General features: G+C 40.6%; 1 protein-coding gene across 4 annotated transcripts; it reads right to left on the bottom strand.

Moving 5' to 3' along the window:
- Positions 1-792: 792 nt before the first annotated feature.
- ap5z1 (adaptor related protein complex 5 subunit zeta 1) lies at positions 793-11,718 on the bottom strand. Of its 4 annotated transcripts, none has more exons than XM_037792544.1 (18): positions 11,700-11,718; positions 8,757-8,894; positions 8,251-8,431; positions 6,868-7,018; positions 6,649-6,761; positions 6,355-6,529; positions 6,121-6,267; positions 4,591-4,731; positions 4,389-4,426; positions 3,650-3,812; positions 3,302-3,480; positions 3,018-3,160; positions 2,778-2,896; positions 2,095-2,222; positions 1,887-1,984; positions 1,660-1,792; positions 1,248-1,462; positions 793-1,157 (listed from the first exon to the last, which is right to left on the bottom strand). In XM_037792544.1, coding segments are annotated over exons 2-18 (2,379 nt in total). In that variant the 5' UTR covers positions 8,759-8,894; positions 11,700-11,718; the 3' UTR covers positions 793-904. The 4 variants fall into 4 exon arrangements, with proteins under 4 accessions (XP_037648472.1, XP_037648469.1, XP_037648470.1 ...); XM_037792541.1 differs by lacking the exon at positions 11,700-11,718 and adding an exon at positions 10,682-10,825; XM_037792542.1 differs by lacking the exon at positions 11,700-11,718 and adding an exon at positions 10,682-10,825 and having other exon boundaries at positions 6,121-6,168.
- Between the last annotated feature and the right edge of the window lie 1,038 nt (positions 11,719-12,756).

Genomic DNA, 12,756 nt, shown 5'->3' with positions numbered 1-12,756 from the left:
GGGCTACTGTAGAAAGATGGCGGCTGGCTCCGTGAAGAGGAACCGCTCCCTCATAGTATGAATAGTATGTGATTTCAAACACAGCCTTTGACTGCAGCCTGCAGACAGACTTAAAGTCATCATGGATTAGCTGGTGACACACGGATATGAATCAGTGACTGAAGACGAGACCTCTTTTATTCCAGATAAAGGTTGACTGTTGAGGATAACGGTTCTAAGTAGAACCGGCCCGATTTTGCTTCTGTTGTGATTTTTTCTTGAATCTGCCTCAAAATCAATTCTCATAATTTACTGTTATGTTATTTGAAATATGAAAAGTCTAATCTAGAGCTAATGTAACACTAACTGTATTCTGTGTCTAATGTTAAATTCACAAAGAATGTCAAGGTTGTACGCAGTGATTATCTTGTTTAGAGGACGATGATTGCCAGTTGTTTTGTTTCAGTATCCTTGAGCACTTTTCTATCAGCAACAGCGTTGAATAATTCCTAAAATCCTCGGAGGATGACACAATCAACACATTGGTATGTTGTACTTTTACAGTTTATACTTCTTTAAGCACTGTATAGATCCCACTTGCAGGTTTCCCCTAACCTCTAGTAGCTAAACTGTTTCTGTTGTTACAGAAAAATCAGAGCACTTACTCAGGAAGTAAGCATTTATATATTTTTTTTAAATCAGATGATCTATTTTGTAAAATTGTATTTCCACTGTATTAAAGAAGAGACACTATATTACACTGGGAGGGGTGCGTGTATTTTGTGGATGCTGAAAATGCTTCATCACATCGAGTTTCAATCACATAATGTCATTTATTTACAAAGATAATGTGCAACGATTCATTAGGATATGACGGAAAAGTGCGAATTCAAAATGATGATGTGGGTGTGCATGTCAGTGTGTATTACTGCGTGAGTGTGAGGTTGGTGAGGGCCCGCAGTTGCAGGGGCATGGCCACGTTGGTGTCTCTGTGCCACTGGGGTGTGGTGACGTGTGGAGGCGGGGTCAGGACGCTCTGAGCCACACCGGGGGCCTTCAGCAGCGACCACAACTCCTCGCCTCGCGTCACTATGGCAACAAGGTCCTCCTCATCGGAGCACCAGGCAACTGACCCGACTGTGGTTACCGTTCTTAGTTTGGAGAGGAACAGAGACACCCTAAAATAGAAATAAATACACAATTACATGACATTACATATGTCTGTATGAGTAACAAAAAATAATTAAAAAAAAATGTATGTCAGTCACCTGGGTATGAGGTCATGTGATCGTGACGCCAGCTTAGCCAGAGCGCTCATTAGAGTGGTGACGACTCTGGGGGCGGGGCAATCCGCTCCGGGTGGCGGCGCAGATGAAGTGATCTCAAACAGCACCGCCTCCAACGCCTCAAAACAGGAAGTGATGAGGCTCACGGAGCAGCGAGAGTCACATGGCACAGAGAGGTACTCTCCCAGCACCCACACCTGAAAAGTTCAATATTATCTCGGTGTCAGGTTTTGGCACATTTTATTGTTTGGTGTGATATTTTCAACACACAGGAAAGAATGCTGAGATTTGACAGAAGCTTGAGATTCGTACAGGATCCAAAACACACAGAAAAGGAAAAAGTATCATCCTTAAATCAGCATGATCCTCCTCTCTGCTGACACAGTTTCATTACCACGTGTGTGTAGATTTCTTCTTTGCTGTAGACGTTGGCCGTGGTTCCGGCGAACTCCAGCAGCTCATGAGACTGGTCCACCACCAGAGACGCGTGGAGTTTGCACAACCTCAGCAGGTGGCTGCTGAACACCCTGCAGAAACAGAGAGAGACAGAGGGATGAGATCAGGGTGAAGATACGCAGCAGAGTAACACTTTAGTTCCACTGTGTGTGTGTTCGGGTATACCTGTGTATCTCCTTATTGTATTTGGGGATGTTGAGGAGGAGGCTGCTTCTCTCCAGCATCACCAGAATCAAGTGGGCTAAAAGCTTCTCATCAGCTACCTAGAAAAACAGACACACACATTAGATTGTTTTTACACGCTGAAACTAAACATCCAGTGTTCTGATGTGCAGTTGTAATGAATTTATAAAAGAACGTTTAATCTCTTCACCGTAATGACCGTATTGAAAAAAATGTGCAACAGCACAGGGACCGTCTGGGCACACTGAACAACTCGCGGCCAATCAGCAGTCTCAGCTAGCAGCTCGTGGAGTGTGCTCAGTCGGTCAATTGTGTCACCTGTGGAGGGAGAAAGAAGTGATTCAATTAGCTCGTGTTTTTCGAGCTACTGGTTGTAACGATAGACAGTCTTAATAACCGACGTCGACATTTCCTGAAAATTGAAATACACTACATTATGTCAAAGCTAATCTACATCAAATCCATGCAAATTATTATATTCACTGTGGCATGAATAAAAATGCTAAAAAAAACTAATTTTTAAAGCACGGTCTTTAAAGGAATAATTCTGAGCTCTGCACTGCTCTCATACGGTGGTTACAGCTGATAACGCCGTCCCGACTGACGACATCGTTGTGAAAGTGTAGCACCCACCCTCCGGTTCCCCCTCAGGTAAATACGGTTAGCTCTGTCAGCAGTGTTGCTGTTGTTAGCACGGTTAGCTGCGAGCTGCCGGCTCAGCCGTCGCTATGTTGAGAACCGTGTGGAGGCAATGAAATAGAAATGCTCCCAATCTCGCATTCAGCACCTTTTTATTCCCGTTTTATCAGGAAAGCAAATCAGCGTATTTCCCAAAATGTCAAGCCATTCCTTTAATTGTGTGAATGTGATTACCTGAGCCTGCTTCCCCTCGGAGCAGGAAGAGGAAAAGCCCTCGGAAAGATTGGCTTCGAAATGCATCAAGTGACAGGAGGCCACGCCCTCCTGGCTCGGAGATGGGCAAAGAAGTTGACCTGCAGAGCACACACACACACACACACACACACAAACCCAGTAGGATGGTGGTAAAAAACAGGAACAGTCAAATCAGTCTAGTAGGCAGTTTGGAATTTTTTTTTGGACAGTTTTGCTGACCTGACTTGCAGGACCAGTGTGGCAGAGAGACAGGGCAGGTCCAGCAGAGTGTGGAGAAGCTCCACTGCAGTTCCAGCTGTCACCAGAGAGGGCAGGAGATCCACAAAGTCATCCACCACCGCCGGGCTGTCCCAAGCTAGGAACTACAGAGACAGACAGAAAGAAAGAAAGAAGGAGAGCAGAAAGCCTGTTAATCCCTCACTTAGTATAACATGTACGTTTCACTAGCCTAAAGCAGGTATGTGCAGAGTACACAACAGTCAAAATGATCTCTGTATTTTCACCTTCAGCAGGTTTGGGAAGGAGTGGGTGTACTGTGGGACTCGGAGCTGCAGGCTCTCGAGGTTCAGTCGAAGGAAGCGTAGGAGCTCATGTGCCAGGAAGTGGTCGTTGAACAGCTCGGCAGGGAATCGGTCAAACACCAGCTTCCACACGCTCTCACAATCCACTGCAGCCATCTCGCCTGGATAGGATCAAGGACACGGTTTTAGAAATTCAAACACTTTCGTGAATCCCGCTACCGAACTGTCAGTGTGTAAGAACTTCTATGCATGAATCCTTATGCTTGTGTACATGTGGGGTTTGGAGAAAGAGAGAGACGTATGTGATGTTGAGCACATGTGTATACACACCGTGGTTGAGGTAGAACTGAGCTATGGGCAGCAGGACTCTGGCAAACGACAGTTCTGAGCTGAGCCGTCCAAAGAGCGCCTTGATGCACGGGAACGTCCGGTAGACCAGCGAGGCGTCCTCTTCACACACACAGTCCAGGATACACACCGCCTCCACCAGGCACTGAGAGAGGAAACAGGACAGACACAATAAGGGCACCAGTATAAAATCTGGTTTACAAGAAAAACAGGAGTGCTGTGGTTTACTTTTTTTTTCCTGTGTCGATCTTCCTTCAAGAAGTCTCATCTGTTTATTCTATTTCTACTGAATGTTTCTGGTTAGAAAATTTCCTACATTTTCCACAATGCTCTCAGATAAATGACATGAATTTGTATTAAGCCGTTACATGTGTAGGTGTACAGTGCATTAGTAACAGTATTGGAACAGAAAAGACAGCAACATTTTCCCCTAAATTAAGAAGAGTTAAGAAGTGCTCTGACAGTTATTAACGCTCACGTACTGGAAGTGAGAAATATACACCAAACGGAAAATTATTATTAGTATTAGTAAAGGTCAGCTTGTTTCAGTACAAGGTGTTTGAAACGGATCAGTGCCCATACACTATATATAGTGGACAGGACTAAAAGGACATGTGGGATGCTGCTATGGAGGCTTGTTTCTACTAGAAAATGAACCAGTATTTGTGTATGAATGTACGATATGTTTCCAATAGTGCTAATAAATGATAAATGGGCTCACCGCTTTCTGCAGGTCGGCATCTGTCCTTTTGTGTGCCTCTGAAGCAAAGAGAAGAATACACATCACAACTGGGCACACGTACGCACAGTAAAATATAATGTACAGATACAAAAGAATAGAAGACAATCTTCAAAATCTGGATTTACAACTACACAACTTACTTTTCTTTTTGCACACACTGCACAGTTCAAAACACACTCACTGCGATCGCTCTGTTCGATGAGGCGTTGGCAGTACTGGAAAGCCTTCTCTCTCAGACGCTCCTTTGGAGGCAGCAGTCGGCTGGAGGAGGAAGTTGCTGAAACCATGGAAACAACCGATCCGTCCACCTCCGATCGGTCATCTGCAACATGGGAAGTCAGGAATGAGACTCAAAACTGTCTGAAAGAAATACTACTACTAAATTCTGCATGATGTATTCTCAAACTGCTTGTTACTAAATCTGAACAGAGTGCCGCAGTTATAACGATTGGAAAGGTTTTTGTTTATGGAGAGATCACGACCAATGCCTCGATTTATAGAAAACAAAAACTTCAAATCAAGAGGAACTTGATGCTAACCACCAGAAGCAACAAAGATGATGATCTGCAACTACGTGATTTAGTTTTGTTATGTAAACAGAAACTTTGTTGTTGTACAAGAAATCTCCAGCGGGCACCTTAAAGCTGCAGTCAGTAACTTTGAGCAAATATGATGTCAAAATATTTTTATAAAACTGTCACTATATCCTGACAGTAGTGCATGAGACAGGTAATCTTTGAAAAGAAACATGTTCCACTCTGTCCTCCTGTGCTCATAATGGCATTTGTAAGATTTCCCAGAACCAATCACAGCCGAGCAGTCAAAGGTCAGGACACACTAAGTCGTCGCCTAACGTTGCCTTTGTCTCGTCCTATATCACGGTTGAAAATATATCAATATAACTTAAAAAGTTGATATACCGCCCAGCCCTATCAGGATATAGTACATAGTAGTTGTATAAAAATAACTTTTTATCATATTTGCTCAAAGTTACCGACTGCAGCTTTAAACTTTAAGAAGCTTTAACATAAGCTTGCTGTTGACGTTTAGGTCAGAGTTCATTAGAAAAGATTTAGAGACAGTTAGGTTAACCATTGATACAATCACATCCCTTTAGAAAGATGAAAACATAACTGTTGGAAACATAACATAGCATAGAAGAAGGTCCAAGCTTAGAAAAAGCCCCAAGCCATTCAGTCAAATCAACCAGAATGAACATATTAGATAGATATAGATATTTCTATGGATACAATGCACTTTGATCGAAGTAGGCTTGAAGACCACTAACATCAAATCACAGAAGAGCAAACAATCAAACTCATAAAAGGCAGAATCTGGCTTGCTCCTCAGACTATACACTCACCACAAGCAACATGTACAGTAGCTCTATGGCAAATGTATATTTAGTAATATCAATGAATATCTGAATGTGGCCACTGTCAGAGCAGTTTATTAGTGATTCATTCATGATTACAAACTCAGGAGGAGATTAAAGGAAGGGTAAAAGGTGCACCCACCAGTGAAAGAGAAGTTAAGAAGTCACAGATCAGGATATCTGGTGAGAAGGTTTGTTAGATCAAGCGTGAGTCATGATCATGTCAAATGTTGTGAGTCCGTGCCGCCCCGAAGTTAAGATGTAAGAGTTGAGCTTATTTACAGCTTCTTAGAAGCAGACGCATGCAGGGAAGGTCCACAAACTCACGTGTCTTACCATTAGAAAAGGAGTAGGAGAGGGAGAGGCTGAGCTGCAGCCTGTTTGCTGGAGACGATGAAAACACAGAGCAGGTCATCTGAGACGGCTGATATGAATGAACTGCAGCCTTCACAGTTGATACTTTGAGGCTGATGTTCCTTGTAGCTATGACATGAAGCAATGAGGCTCTCTAGCATGGGAAGGCAAAAGGTTGTGGTTTTTTTTTTTTTTTTTTTGGTGGGATGCTCATACCAGTGTCAGCTGCGTTGTTGCCGTTGGAAACAGAGTGGTAGGTGAGGAGCCAGTGGCGAAGCATAGAAAAGGAGTAGACGTTCATCCACTGGTCCTCAGTGAAGCCCTGGCCCACACACAGCACGGTGAAGAAATCCCCCGACACCGTCCCATCCAGCTCTGCTATCGGCACCGGCTGAGAGAAAACACAAATATAAAAAGATAACAATAAAGCTTGACGAAAAAAAACCTGAAAAGAAGAAGAAAGTGATGTCTATGTCTTCCCCACGTTTTATATCAGTGAAAGTGGATTACCTGACGTGACCTGGGCCCTGTGAAGAATCCTCCTGAGGAAGCGCCGCCTCCTTGAGTGATGCTAGCATAACGCAACCAATCGACAAGCTTTTTACTCAGGAGGGTCACGTGATCTGTAAGTCAGGTGGAGAGAAGGACAAAGGATGCTGCTTTATGTGATCACTGATTAGATGTCTATTTTAACTCTGTATTTTAGCTTTAAACTTTGCCCCACTCCACCTTCAGTGAGGCAGTCTGGGCTGTGTGTGAGGACGGTGTTGAGGATCGGCAGGGTCTGTGTGAGCGAGCTGGTTGGCCCTTCTGATTGTCGGCTTTCCAGACTGCGAAGGAGCTGAGCGCAGATAGACGACAGATCAGCCCTGGATGCAGCCTGTTGGGGTTTAAGTATGCGAGAGACAGTGTTCAGGTCATCTGAAAACAAAACAAGCTCCTTTATGTGTTAATATGTCACTATGAAGCTGAATCCATGACTAGTGTGGGTGTGTCTCCATGCATTCTCACTGGAAAACATCGGGACGGTCCGCACACTGTAGCTCCCTTTAAGTGCAATTTATTGGCAAATCTTAGTGACGTTTTTGTGATGAGTATTTGTTATGGAATTGTTTAAATCATCAAATCACTTTCGGTATATATTTCATGTGTATGTGATCAGTATTGTGATGTGGATGCCTCGCCTGTGATGAACTGGACTTTTCACTATAAGTGATATTGGGGTCTTTTTTACATGATATGATGGCCATTTTCTATGATTTGTATTTGCATACTGTAGAGTGATATAGTGATAATTATGTGACACTGACTCCAGTTATAGATGCTGTTCCCTCCCTGATTTTATATCCATGGGCTCTTGTGTATAGATTCCTGCTCCTATATATGTTTGAGGTACATCCTTATTTTTTTAATATAGAGGCGCCTTTATTTAATTCTAGCCATATAAAAAGTATTAAAGCCATGTGCTTGAGGTTATTCTGATGAGCTGAGAGGTAATCACCTATATTATTAATTGATAAATGTTTATGTATGAAATTTTGTATATATTGTTGTAAATTATGTATATATGTGTTTTTCTTAATATACATGTAACATTACGTTTGATTATATGTGGCATACTTGGGCCACTGGCGGTATCATGTAACTATCATGTGACCAGAGCGTTTACCTTTAAGATGGCATCTCTGTGTAGATTAAATTAGTCTGAAGAAGAGCATCTGCTCGAAAAAGTCACTAAGATGTGCTGATAAATTGCACTTATAGGGAGCTACAGTGTGCGGACCTTCGTCTACGTTTTTCATTGCTGTCTTCCACTGGTCCAGCACCGGCCTACTATGGTTTTGGATGTGCGTGACCACCTAACATTCTATGTATTCTCAATGGCAACAAACAGTTTTCTTACAAAATTCTTTACCTTAACACACACAAAAACCCTCTGGTACGTTTTTACTCTTGTAACTTATACAACTCTTTCGTTGTTGAAGGATTTTCACAAAATCAACATCATGTTGTCTGATTAGACACCAACGATTTAAGGTCTAAACCATCTAAACCATCTCAAAATAAATATGACTGAAGCCGGACATGACGTATGCATGCATTACTGCTCACCTGTGAGAGCAGCAGTGCAGCAGCATGGCTGTTCAGTTGACTGATGTTCTCCTGGTTGTAGTTCACATCCTGACCAGAGAGGGGCAGTGTCTCTCTGAGCACAGCTGAGCTCAGCACCTGAAACTGCTCTGCTGGTGAGGAGAGGAGCGATTGAAGCCTCTTCTGAAGCTCTGGAGGCAACCTTTTGGTCGATGACAACAGAGGAGACATATGGCAGAAATGTTGTGAATAAAAGCTCACACTGAATATTAAAGAATTTGGAGAAGAATAGAAGAAAATTGATGACTGGGAAGGTGAAGCTCAACATTGTGTGTTTGTGCTTGCTGTATGAAAGAGCAGGTGAGATCACCACAGACAGTAAATGGGGGTTCAGAGGAAAGAGATAGAGAGGGAGGATGAGGGAAGGATTTGAATAATGATGGAGCACAATGAAAGGAATGGGGACAGGAAGTGACTGAACAGAGGGTCGTGTATGGTGTATGGGAGGTGTGGTTTGGAGCTCTTACATCCGGGTGTACTTGTTGGCAGAGAGGATGAGGTGCAGCCTCTGCAGGGAGTCCACAGTCTCATGACCGAGCTCCTTCCCCTGGAGCAGCTTGCCTAATCGGCTGTAAAACTTCTGCAGCTCAGGCTCCTGGATCTCTCTAGAAATGACACACAGAAGAGCACCTGGTTTTATCTCTGTGAAGTCCTTCGACACTTATTACTAAAACATTTTGCCACCTGATCAATTTTGACACAATATTTGTTACACCAACATCTGTGAACGCAGAGCAGCTCACATTTATTTTCCACAAAGGTTTTCATGTGTGGACTCAGCAGAGAGCCAGCAACACATGAGGTCACTATTCCTGATGGCTGTAGTCAGAAAATGTAACCCCTACTCTACCTTTTTCAGGTTCAGATTCAGATTCAGACAACTTCATTGATCCCAAGAAGGGCAATTCAATTCACAGCTTACCCCACAAACACACACAGACAACATCCAGACAACCATCCAAAATGTTATGTCAATCACAGACCAGTAGAACTGAGAAACAGAGGTCGGTGAAGGACAGCAGATAAGTTAATAAGATATAATAAATAGCAATAAAATAGATAAGAGAAAACAAATAGATAATAAATAGACATTGTTAAATGATTATCATGTAAGGGAACTGTCAATAAAAGTCTTACATGAAATGACTACCGTCTGAGTTTAATAACCTGATAACAGAAGGAATAAAAGAGTTGATGTAATGCTTAGTTCTCCTCGGAGGAGCCTGATAACGGCGGCCTGAAGGCATCAATGAGAAGTCATGAGACAGAACATGAAGAGGTTGGCTGATAATATTCTTTGCCTTCTTTACCAGCTGATTCTCCCAGAGGGAACACAGGTCTCTTTGTTTGACTCCAGTAATCTGAATCTTGATAAAAGAACAATAAAAGTTAATTAAGATTCTCTCACTGACATTAAAAGAGTTCACCTTCCTCAATAAATAGATTATATACCTGTGTAATAAATGAGTCAAACACCAAATAATAGATCACAATACGTGACAGAAAACACACAAAACTAAATTGTTAAAAAAACATAAATGTATTTAAATATTTTTTACTTCAAAGATATATTCACAAAACTCCAAAAGAAAAGCAAAAGATAGGTACACTCGTGTTGCTGGCTCTCAACAACTCTCAACAACTCTCAGCAACTCTCAACAACTCTCAGCAACTCTCAGCAACTCTCAACAACTCTCAGCAACTCTCAACAACTCTCAGCAACTCTCAGCAACTCTCAACAACTCTCAGCAACTCTCAACAACTCTCAGCAACTCTCAACAATCTCAACAACTCTCAGCAACTCTCAGCAATCTCAACAACTCTCAGCAACTCTCAGCAACTCTCAACAATCTCAACAACTCTCAACAACTCTCAGCAACTCTCAGCAACTCTCAACAACTCTCAGCAACTCTCAACAATCTCAACAACTCTCAGCAACTCTCAGCAATCTCAACAACTCTCAGCAACTCTCAGCAACACTCAACAACTCTCAACAACTATCAGCAACTCTCAGCAATCTCAGCAACTCTCAACAACTCTCAACAACTCTCAGCAACTCTCAACAACTCTCAACAATCTCAGCAACTCTTTTAAACTGAACACTTCTTTGACATTTTACAGTAAATAAAGTTGCATTACTAAAAACACAACAGGTGGTAAAATGTAAACACTTGTTATCAGTCTTACGGACTATGAACAGCTGTGAAAGTGACGCTGAATGAAGGTAAACATTAAGAGTTGGAGTAACACAACAGAGCAGTGAGCTTCTGACAGGCTAGCTAGCTTTAGCATTGTTAGCTCAGCAGAGGAAATGCTGACACGGTGTGTTCTTTAAATACATCCGTGGAGCAAACCAGCTGACGAGGAAGTTTTTCTTTCATGTGTTTCTTACCTCGCTTGTTTAATTAAGCTCTCTGAACTGTGAGAGTACATTATGATGAGAGAAAGTCGGGCATTCCCCCTCTCTGCTATTTCTGTCTGCAGCGGAAGGTAAACAGTGCGGTCGCTAATCAAGTCCTGACTGGAATCACATGACCGTCACTTTAGTTCCGCCTTCACTACGGAGGCGTTATAGAGTAACTCACACTTACTATAATACTGTACGCCATAAACTGTTGTGCATAAAACCATAATCTCCAGTCGATGATCATATTTAACAACCAGTAATATATATATATATTATTACTATTTATATTATTATTACTATTTATTTATTTTTTTTACAATTATTTAAGTATGGATTATTAGTGCTTGGTTAAAGATTGTGTATTTATCATGTTATGTTAAAATTCAATCAAAATATTGAACTAAATGATTAAAAATAAAACATAAAATAATGAGATAAAAAAATCAAAAAAATCAATATATCAATATATATATATCCAATATATTATTAGAAATACCTGTTTTTTTCACTTTAAAGCTAGGCTACTTCATATTAGTTACTTCAAATGTCTGTTTCACATTTGTACTTATTTTTCTTCATCCATATAATTGTCTAAAAATGTAGTTAAACACTTGAATTTTACTGTTACACAAATTATCCCCCAGGTTGCATTTTTTTTCATTCCATGAGGATCAATCAGAAATAAACCTGTATTTTACAGCTGGTGGTTTAGTATGTCTACCCTCACTGATACCTGGAGGAATAATACCTATAATTTACAGGTGTTCCTCCTACACTCAGTTTTACAAAGGTTACTAAAACGTGACGTGTAGTAGAATACAATACTACAAATACTTTCCTATATTCCAAGAAATCATTTGCCTGTTGTGTTGATCTACCATGCAGCTGAAGGAGTAAACAATGATGTTAGATGAAAACCCTGAGAGACAAGAAATATACTGACCGATAATAAAACTTATAAACTATAAGTCCCTATATGTGACTGAATGAATATAGGCTATACCTTCATCCTACAGTAGTAGATTACCTGCTGCCAGACGCAGAGCGCACAGTGAGAGCAGACAGACAGACAGAGAGACAGAGAGACAGGTCACAGAGGCTCTTCCTCACCTCTTTGAGCTGCACTCAACTTGTTATTTCCATCTGATACATACAACATAAAATAATGAGATAAAAAAAATAATATATATATATATATATATATATATATATATATCCAATATATTATTAGAAATACCTGTTTTTTTCACTTTAAAGCTAGGCTACTTCATATTAGTTACTTCAAATGTCTGTTTCACATTTGTACTTATTTTTCTTCATCCATTTAATTGTCTAAAAATGTAGTTAAACACCTGCATTTTACTGTTATACAAATTATCCCCCAGGCTGCATTATTCTTTTCATTCCATGAGGATCAATCAGAAATAAACCTGTATTTTACAGCTGGTGGTTTAGTATGTCTACCCTCACTGATACCTGGAGGAATAACACCTATAATTTACAGGTGTTCCTTCTACACCCAGTTTTACAAAGGTTACTAAAACACTACAGAAACAGGCTGTTTTTAGGCAATTTATACTTAAATGCACTCTTTAGGTAATTGCACTTTACTATTTCCATTCTTGATACCTTATAATTCTATATTTCAGATATAATATTATGCAGATTACTCAATGTTTACTCCTTATCTTATCCCCGCACTTTGTAGATAAAAAAAAAATAAAGTCTCAAGTCTCAAATCTCAATCCACCACTGAATGGTAGCCAATCCGATTTTTACTTATGTAAAAAGTAAGTAAGTAAGTATTTTTTGTAAAGTACACAAATATTTGAAAGAAAATGTAGACTAAAAATATTAAAAGTAAAGTACTCATTATGCAGAATGACAATGTGTTTTTTTTTACTTAGCAATACTGCTATACAAAAATAGTTCATTGCATTTAAAGTGCTGTATTGAAAATGTCGCTTAGCCTCAGTACAAGTAGGCTACATAAGTAATATCAAGCAATTAAATGCACTTGAAGTAATTAAAGTAAAAGTACTAAGAATTCAGAAAAATGT

The sequence above is a fragment of the Sebastes umbrosus genome, chromosome 14 (genome assembly GCF_015220745.1).
Source record: "Sebastes umbrosus isolate fSebUmb1 chromosome 14, fSebUmb1.pri, whole genome shotgun sequence".
Lineage (NCBI taxonomy): Eukaryota > Metazoa > Chordata > Actinopteri > Perciformes > Sebastidae > Sebastes > Sebastes umbrosus.
The sequence above is the reverse complement of the archived record's forward strand: the minus strand, read 5'-3'. Positions and strand labels throughout refer to the sequence as shown.